This window comes from Cyprinodon variegatus, unplaced genomic scaffold (assembly GCF_000732505.1).
Source record: "Cyprinodon variegatus isolate N-32 unplaced genomic scaffold, C_variegatus-1.0 Scaffold622, whole genome shotgun sequence".
NCBI lineage: Eukaryota > Metazoa > Chordata > Actinopteri > Cyprinodontiformes > Cyprinodontidae > Cyprinodon > Cyprinodon variegatus.
Genome location: NW_015151075.1, coordinates 64,617 through 73,895, shown reverse-complemented (window position 1 = coordinate 73,895; position 9,279 = coordinate 64,617). Strand labels below are relative to the sequence as shown.

The 9,279-nt window shown below is 38.2% G+C and overlaps 1 protein-coding gene across 1 annotated transcript; it reads left to right on the top strand.

Annotated features, from left to right (window-relative positions):
• Positions 1-2,280: 2,280 nt before the first annotated feature.
• LOC107096404 (nuclear factor 7, ovary-like) lies at positions 2,281-4,567 on the top strand. The gene is made up of 2 exons (XM_015393039.1): positions 2,281-2,346; positions 2,421-4,567. Exons 1-2 carry the CDS (start codon positions 2,340-2,342, stop codon positions 4,055-4,057), a joined length of 1,644 nt encoding a protein of 547 aa, XP_015248525.1. The 5' UTR covers positions 2,281-2,339; the 3' UTR covers positions 4,058-4,567.
• The last annotated feature ends 4,712 nt before the right edge of the window (positions 4,568-9,279 follow it).

Sequence of the window (9,279 nt, the reverse complement as noted above, 5' to 3'; positions counted from 1 at the left end):
CCTTAGTCTCGATTTGCTGTTTAATCATAAGCCGACACCTAGCAGGATGTTTGGATAACACAGAGCTGATTATGTGTTTAAGCAGTTTGATTATCTCTAATCTATACATTTAAGATTAGGACCCACTGAACTGGATGAGAACAGGAATAAAGGTAGAAAAAAAACAGACAATGGATGAGGAATGAAGAGAGTTGGAAGAGAAAACATGAAAGGTGTGGAAATCAGCCTTTCATTAGAACATAAACACGAGAGGGGTGAGAGGTAGAAATAGTTAGGGGACCTTATCTCATCCGAACATCTTTTGAATATTTCATTAGAGCCAAGATACTCTGTTTAGCAAGGGTTGACTGAGGCTGAAAAACACACCCAAGACTTCCTGCTGAATACATGTCTGGATTTCTGCAAAAATACTAAGAGCCTTGTCCTGATATCTCATAATGTCATTAATCTTTTACATCACTTTTTTAATGCTCATCTCATCTCTCCAGAAAATGCTTCCTCAGATTCAGAAAATGTCTTTTTACCAGATAGTTTTTTACATATCCATAAACATATTTGCTTTGGTAATGAGGTACTATACACAGGGAAGTAAACTGTTTACCACAATAAATATGGGGATATAAAATTTTAAATAAACAAATGCAAGTTGTACAGTAAAAGCACCATGGTGAGTTAACTACAACAAAAGTGCAAAATTAAAATAAATATCCGTGGCCTATTAATACAGCTAGTAGCAGAAGATAAGACGCTGTTTATGCGCCTGGATGCTCTGGTCCTGGTTGGATGCAACCTCTTTCCACAGGAGAGTCTGAAACATTGTGTCAAGGGTGGAAAGGGTCAGCTGTAGCCTTACCTGATTCCCTCTGGGTTCTGGAGGTGTAAACGTCATGAAGGGAAGGTAGTTGCAGCCAATCACCCTTTCTGCAGAACAAAAGATATGTCTGCTCTAGTCCCTGGAGATTGCAGCAGCATGGCGATGGAGGAGTGACTCAATGATGGCAAAGTAGAAGTTCACCATCATTGTCTTTGCAGGAAGTACATCATTTGCTGTGTGTTCTTGATGAGCAAGTTAATTCTCAGCTTCCACTTGAGGTCCTTAGTTATGGCAGTGCCCAAGAATTGGAAGGAGTCCATAGGGGTGACAGTAGACTCATACAGGTTAAAGGAAGACGGTAGGGATGCATTTTTTTTTTAGATCTGTATAAAAATAGAAAAGTAAAAAGAGAGGGGGTAGAAAGAGAGAGCAAAGAAGAGAAGAAAAAAAGGACAAAATAGAAAACACAGAAAGAACAGAATAACTCATAGGAGTCTGTCTCTACTCTTGAAGAAAAAAAAAGAAAAAACAACAGATGCTGAGATAGACAAATAAGACCCTGGTGTCTGGAGCCCTAGAGGCTATGGTGCTGAAAGCACAACGAGTTGCAACAACAAGCCCACAAGCTCCACCTGCAGCCTGTCAAGCCCAAGGCAGACCCAGTTTTTGGACAACAAATCCAAGGCCTAAGGGTCACCATCCTTAGACCAAAAAGGGCCAGGGGGCCCAGGCACATCACAGCAGCCACCTGGAAAGAGACAGCACCCAACAAAGCAACAAGCCCTGCAGAGGGGGACCCAACAATGCACCAGAAATTATTTTTTCATTTTGATCTTAAATTTCAAACATTTTTATAGTTTTTATAATCACTTTCTGTCTTGACTATGTTTATTTTCCTCTAGAAGAAACCATGATCAAATATGAAAAATTATGTGATGACGTGGGTGACAGTAGGTACAGTAGTAGTACAAGACTAGGCTTGACAGGTCGATATACTGGCCTATGCCTATAAAAAAACAGCAGTAGATCAGGTATTGCAGGCTAACAAAGACCTCAATGATTCCCCATTACCAAGGGGTGGACCTGTTCTTCCAGTTAATTTTTCATGTTTTCTAAGTCATGACAAGGCTTTGCTGGACTACTCTACAAAGCTTGGAACTCAATGCTAATCCAGACATTTTGAATTGAAAAAGCTTACTGGATGGGAAGCAAAACGTCTTCAAACTTGGAAAACACAGTCCTGTGGTTTGTTATTTAACTTTTTTGGAAGTTGGTAAATTTTCCCCAACAACTTTAAAATCCTTTTTTACCACACAGAACCAAACAAAGGATAATGTTGACTGCACAACTACTTGTTAGTGAATGATAGTGATGAAAATCTGTTGCCGTTTTATGCCAGGAAAGGGTTAATTTGTTCCAATGAGATGAGGAAATGAGATCATGTGACCAGAGTAAAACAGAAAGTAAAAGGAGCACAGTACATTTCCTTTTCATATACGTCTCAGACATTTACGGAAGCCTTCGTATGGCAGGTAATTTCTCTTTCAGAAGTTTAAAGTATTGTTTTTATTTCTTTTAATATTTATTTTCCGTTTCTTTCTTCTAGAAATGGCTTCTACCACAAGTCTAATGACTGATGATAACTTCTGTTGCTCCATCTGTCTGGATGTGTTTACTAAACCTGTATCAATTCCTTGTGGGCACACCTTTTGTAATAACTGTATCGCAAAAACCTGGGAAACAGTTAAGACTTTATATGAGTGTCCACTATGCAAAGAGACCTATTACCCTAAGCCAATGCTCCGGGTCAACATTTTAATCGCTGAGATGGCAGAAACGTTTAAAAAGAAAGTGAAAAAGAAGGCATCTTCACCCCTTAAAGATGAAGGAATTGAAAAAATGCTATGCAATCTGTGCACAGAGCCAAAGTCCACTGCTGCAAAGTTCTGTTTAGTGTGCTTTATGCCATTCTGTGAAAAACACCTTGAACCCCATCTAACATTACCCGTCTTACAGAGACACAAACTCATCCAGCCAGCTAATAACCTGCTGAACAGGATATGCAAGAGTCACGGTGAACCTCTCGAGCTCTTTTGTTGCGTGGATCAAATGTTTCTTTGTTTGTCCTGCAAAACGCAAGACCATAAAACACACAAAGTAGTTACTTTAGTAGAGGAAGCAATGGTTAGAAAGAAAAAACTGGAGAAAGAAAGAAAATGTGCTGATCAAATGATAGAGGCACATCAACAGAAAATTCTTCACATTCAATGTTCACTGGATGAAAGCAGGAATAATGCAGATGAAGCACTTTCATGCAAAGACCTTGTGGTGGCTACTCTTGTGCGTTACATTCAGAGAAGTCAAACTGAGCTCACCGAGGTGATCAATACAAAGCTGCAAGGGATTGAAAAAGAGGGGAAAGATCTCATTACAGAACTTGATGCAGACATTGTAAAACTTAAAGTGAAAAATGAACACATTTCTAATGCTTTACTCTCAGATGATGACTTTACAATTTTAGAGAACTCCCTCGCTGTTACATTATCTTCACCCACAGCAAAGGATTGGTCTGATCTGAAACTTAAAACTGACCAGTTTGCAATTCAAGGAGCCATGGCCAAGCTGCAGATGTCAGTCACAAGTACAATAAATACACTGTGTGATCCTACCTTTAGAGAAAAGCAGCAGTATGCTGTAGATGTGATTTTTGATCCTGACACAGCACACCCTTTATTGAATGTTTCTGAAGATGGGAAGCAGGTTGCCACTGGAAACCAAAAGAAGAATGTCAAAAACAAGCCAGAGAGGTTCGATCAAGTCCTCAACATTCTGGCAAAACAAGGTTTCTCCTCTGGAAAATTCTACTACGAGGTTCAGGTGAAAGGTAAAACTCAGTGGGATCTAGGAGTGGTGAGTGAGTCCATCAACAGGAAAGGGGATATCAGATTGAGCCCAAAGAACGGATACTGGACCATTTGGCTTAGGAATGGAAACAAGCTCACAGCCAATACTGGCCCTGCTGTAAACTTGGCAGTGAGACAGATACCTGAAAAGGTTGGAGTTTTTGTAGACTTTGACCTGGGTGAAGTTACCTTTTATGATGTGGATGCAAGGGCAGTCATCTATTCCTTCACTGAAAACAACTTTAGCAAAAGGCTCTTTCCATTTTTCAGTCCCTGCGACAATGACAGAGGTAAAAATTCAGCTGCTTTGATCATCACTCCTGTCACAACCAACCACTGAAAGACTGTTTAATTTGGGGAGGAACATTCTATCAGTTTACAATACTAAAGCCAATGTTTTCATCACCATAATTCATTAGCAGGACTCATAATGCTATAATTTGATGCCAGTATTTGAAGTAATGTTTATTTTTCCTGTTAAGACCTCAGAAAATTATTTGTAATTATATATTGCCTGGAAAAGGGGACATTATAGTTTAATTTTGACATATTAGGAAATAAAATAATTAAAATCAAACAGCACAACAACATAAAAAGATATCTAATATCTTTTGATTAATGTCATTAACATGGCCGAAATGGGAATTTGCTATTATGAGAAATGGCTTCACAAACCTATCAGATACAAAAGTTGTATTTGTTTTTATTAGTATTTTGTTATATAGCACTGTACTTATTTATATCATAGGAAAAAAATTAACACAAGCTGTAGATGCAGCTGCTAATGAAATGAAACTTGATAACCCTTTTGGATCACTGACATGTGGGAGCAAGATACATTTCTAATGTATAAAAGCTAAAATAAATAAATCTTTTATTCAATGACTGGGAGTTATTTTTCTGTATAATGAATTAAAAATTTGCATTCTGGGATGTTTAATTAAAATAGTCTGCAAAGAAGTGAGCAAGTGTGAAGTAATAACTGCACATATTGCATTTTTTATAACAATATATATATTTCTCTGCCTTTGCAACATAAATACAACAATTTTAAGTCCTGCTACATTCAAGTCATTTAGTAACAATTCTTTTTTTATTGTCACCTATGTGTCACCCTGAAGAGTGCAAACACAAGCTTGAGAAACAACACTTCTATTTTTATCAAACAGATTTAGAGAAAATCACATTCTTCATCTTACATAAATTGTATAGTTAATTAATAATTTAGATGCTTGCACTGTAATTTATGTGACAAAGCAGAACTAAAACTTTGTTAGTATTTGCTCAACAAATATTTTTATAGCAAAACAGGATATCAAACATTTCCATACAGTATAATCTGCACTAAAAAGGTAAACATGTTAAAAACTTTACTAAATATGTAGCAAAATCGATATTGAATAAAATGATAGATTACTGAAATTAAAAAACGCAAAAAAAAAAAATTTGTATAAACGTTTTTACACTGACATCCTTAACAGAAATTGGCCATCGAGTAATGTGTAAAATACTGCCGCTATGGTTGAGATAGTCCTCGCTGCAGTATATGATGTCCAGGTTATCTTGCAACTTTTGTAGCTGTAATGGGATTCTCCTCTGTGAGGCTGCACCTGAATGGAGGACCAGGGGTTTCACTAAAAAATAAAAACAACTATTAATAATGAAAAATCAGATAAATGGGAATTCAAAAACTGTTTTCTAAATGTACATTTTCAATTAAAATGCTAAAGAAATGTATTTATTAATTGAATATTAAGTTCAGAAATTTGAAATATTCTTTTTAAATATTCTAAATGGAGATTGAAATCAGATCATAAATACTTTTCCTAATCATATGAAATAACCTGTTTATTTAGTAATCTTTCACTCAGAAGATGCATTTAATTTCACTAGTATTATGCAGCTGGGCATTAATTACTTTCATTTGGTAATCAATAAATAAATATTTTTCTTGTTCTACAGAACAGTTAAGAATACATAGTCTAAAAAGAAACAAGCTTAAAGTAATACATGTTAGTGATTATTTCATGATCATAAGCTAGAGCACCGGTATATTTCATTCATTTTTTTTACATAAACTGGCAAGATTGGCAAGGAAAAAGGTAATGCACGAAGGACTGTAGACTGAGGGAGCTGAAGAATAACTGTATTAAAACGGTTGCAGATTTTGTCCGTGTTGGGCTCCTGTTCCTTAAGGGCTCATTATGGTTGACACATGGATATTCTGCATGGGAAATATGCCGCATATCACATCATTCGCAGGATTTGTACTCTGACAGCATGCTGACAACACCACACCACGCAGGGAAGTAGAAAACATCCATTTACAACTTTGTGAGAGACTTTTCATGCTTCTTCAACAGTTATTGCTTTCTTGGAGTTTTTTCACAATCTGTTGATAGTGGTGGTATTTATGAGATAAATCACGGGATGTCTCTAGATGTACACCTATGAACCATCACCAGCAGGGGCTGTTGCCCGTGCAGCATGTTATCCATCAAAATTTAGCAGCGCAGACCATGCAGAAGCGTGAAGCATAAACCAAGCTTTATTCTACAGAACTGCGGAGGAGTTGATGGATCATCTGCACGGTGGAGGAGTACGATTTTAACCGTATTTGGTGACCAGGTCGGAGGAGCTCAGCTCAGTTAGGTTAAAGCTTGTATTGCCCTCTCTGTAAAGCATTTGCATGGAAGGATCCAGCCTTCCCTGCATTCTGCAGGGCCTTTTCTAAATATGTGTGCTTATGTGTTCTCGTGTGCTCATGAAACGTCATCAGCCTCAGCCCCATTACTGTTCCAATTCACAAGAACCCTGCCAGCCTTCAGAGTTTTTGCTGGAGTCTCAACATCACAAAACCCTATAGAACTGATTTTTATGGTTCAAAAAGCATTATCAAGAGCCTTACAGAATTTGCTCCAATGCTAAAAAAAAAATCTTGAAGGGGCTTATTTTTAAGGTGAAGCAGATACCAATCTATGGTCTCTGAATTCAAATGAAGGCAGCAACCCCAGCAATTCTCTCTCAAAAGGTATTCATACAAAAACCAGCATTGACTGAGCTTCTTCTTCAGTCCCCTCTCTTACACAGTGAATTCTGATGAGGTCCCTTCTCATGCAGCTCTCTTGATATATTATTTTTTACTGCAAGGTGGCTTTGTAACTCCAGAGGTTCCACCATTGCATCTTCAATGTTTTGAATGTGATCCTCTGCTTCCCCTATGAAGCAGCTTCGCTTCATCCATTCTGTTGATCTTTTTTATGTCAGTCTGAATTTCTTTAAGGCCCTCCCACTTTACTTTTATTTTAAGACTTTTATTTCTCACAGCACAGTTTTCAGATCTGCCATCTTATCCAGCAATCTCTGTCTAGCTGGCTCCATTGATCTGTCTTCTTTTAATGTTAGTTGGGTTGCTAATTCTGATTGCTTGCCTGTGTCAGCTATGGTTTCTACTGAATTATTTCCTGATCCTCTTAATTTCACCTTGTCATGATCTTTCTATATATGTTTACTTTTCACTCTAACAATTCTGGTCTTCTAGTGGGTACTTTAGCCCTTTAGGTTAGTCAAGGAGCTGCTCCTATATGTTGCTTCTATGACACATGCTTTCCAAGAAGTCCTGTACATGTCTTTAAGGACTGAAAGTCCTACTGACATATTTCTAATAACTCTTTTTTCCATAATAGATATTTTTATGTTAACTGAAGAGCAACTCTTGGGTCCCTTTATCATGCAGGGTTTCGAAAATAGGGATAACCATGATTCAGCCTTAAGGGCTGGTTATACTGCCGCAGCAGTGTGTCACAGTGAGCTTGTTGCAGATATTTTGATTTGTGCCCAATAATGAAGCATAATCTGCACTTTGTTATTCCATGCCACAACACAAGAGGGACAATCACGAACTAGCTGTGGGTCTAGATATGACCGAGGTGGTGAGGAAGTGGGGGCAAGTTTGTGCGACAATGGAGGGACTTGAGGGCGAAAAACAACGAGGATCCAGGTGGAAAAGGTTCCCAGCATTCTCGCACACCTCACTCTTCATGGTCCAACTTCACGAGTCGTTTTCCACAACAGTGGTCATACAAACAAAACAAGCTGGTAAGGTACCAAAAAGGAAATACGTATAATGTAAAGATGATATAGATTTGACCAATCAGAGGCCTTCTGTCTGCTCTCACCTACAATTTTCGAGAGGTGCACCAAATTGTCTGCGGAAGGGGCGGGGCATATCTGCGTTCACTGCGACACACATGCAGACTACCTGGTTTGTGAGTATAAATCAGCCTTTACTATGAAAACCCTACTCATAGGCTCCCACTAAGGCTGCATTAATCTGGGACATTAAATTGTCTTGATGAATTATATTGTGAGAAGTAGTACATTGTTTGTGAAGATGTTTCACTGCAGGTATGCATACCCTTTGTCCAACAGAAGTTGCATCTAATGAGTTGCCAAATCTAATGAGATAAATTGATAAATTATGATCCCTTTACAATCCCTTTACAATGATTAATGATTCAGGGCTCCATCAGAGCATTTGTGAGCCAAAGGATCTGACTGAAGCTGAAGATGACCCGAGGGTCAACAGCATCAGACTTTCTTGGCCAATAAATCCTCCAGCTCCAGCTGTTCTCCTCCTGGGAATGACTTCAAATTAGCAAACACTAACAGCTCAGGGAAACTGTAGTCATAGACTGGGAAAAAACTAACCATCTCTAATCATTGATCTGCCACTACTGGGCCAAAGTCATTAGCCTGGTGAAAAAATTGGTCTTGTGAATTTACATGATACATGGGCTAATTCTAATCTTCTGGCTGGAGCTGTGTTAAACCGGCACCTCTCATAAATGTACTATTTAAAGTGCAGAAATGTGTGACGATAATGTAAAAGCAAAGGGCAGCAATATGACTCGAAGATTTTGACAGAAATATAAAACATGTTTCCAGGATAGTAAAAGCAAATATGTTCAAACTGATTGAAGATCATCTGCATTTTCAAGCTGGCCTGAGTTATGTGCACTCTGTTATCTTATTACATTTATCCTACTGAAGAGAAGGCAGGCAGGAGGCTTGTACCAGAAACAAGACTTTCAACAAAACTTCTTAAAAAACATCTGACAAGGTAACAGAAACATAATGGTTTTATTATTCACAAAGCAGCCAGTATCTATCTATCTATGGTGGACATAGATTATTTTAATCTAGATTAATCTCACTATAATCTTGTGATTAATCTAGATTAAAATCCCTCATTTGAATTCTGCCAAAGAAATTTGTGATATCTGTGTGCTACCTAAATAATAAGAAAAAGTAAGTCTTTGAACAGGTTTCTCTAGCCAGGTGGCGTATTAGACTAGCCTGGGTGCCATTCCGAACTTAGTCCTGCCCACAAGGTTTGAGGTTGGGAAGTTCGGTCTGGCATTGCTCCATAGTAGCGCGAGTATGATCGCCCACTCTCTGGCGATCCAATCAAATTGTCAGGGCGGGCTTTATACGATGATGGACAGTTGATCAACAGTAACGTAATCAACCACGTGACCAAAGCGCGCATGGGTGACAACA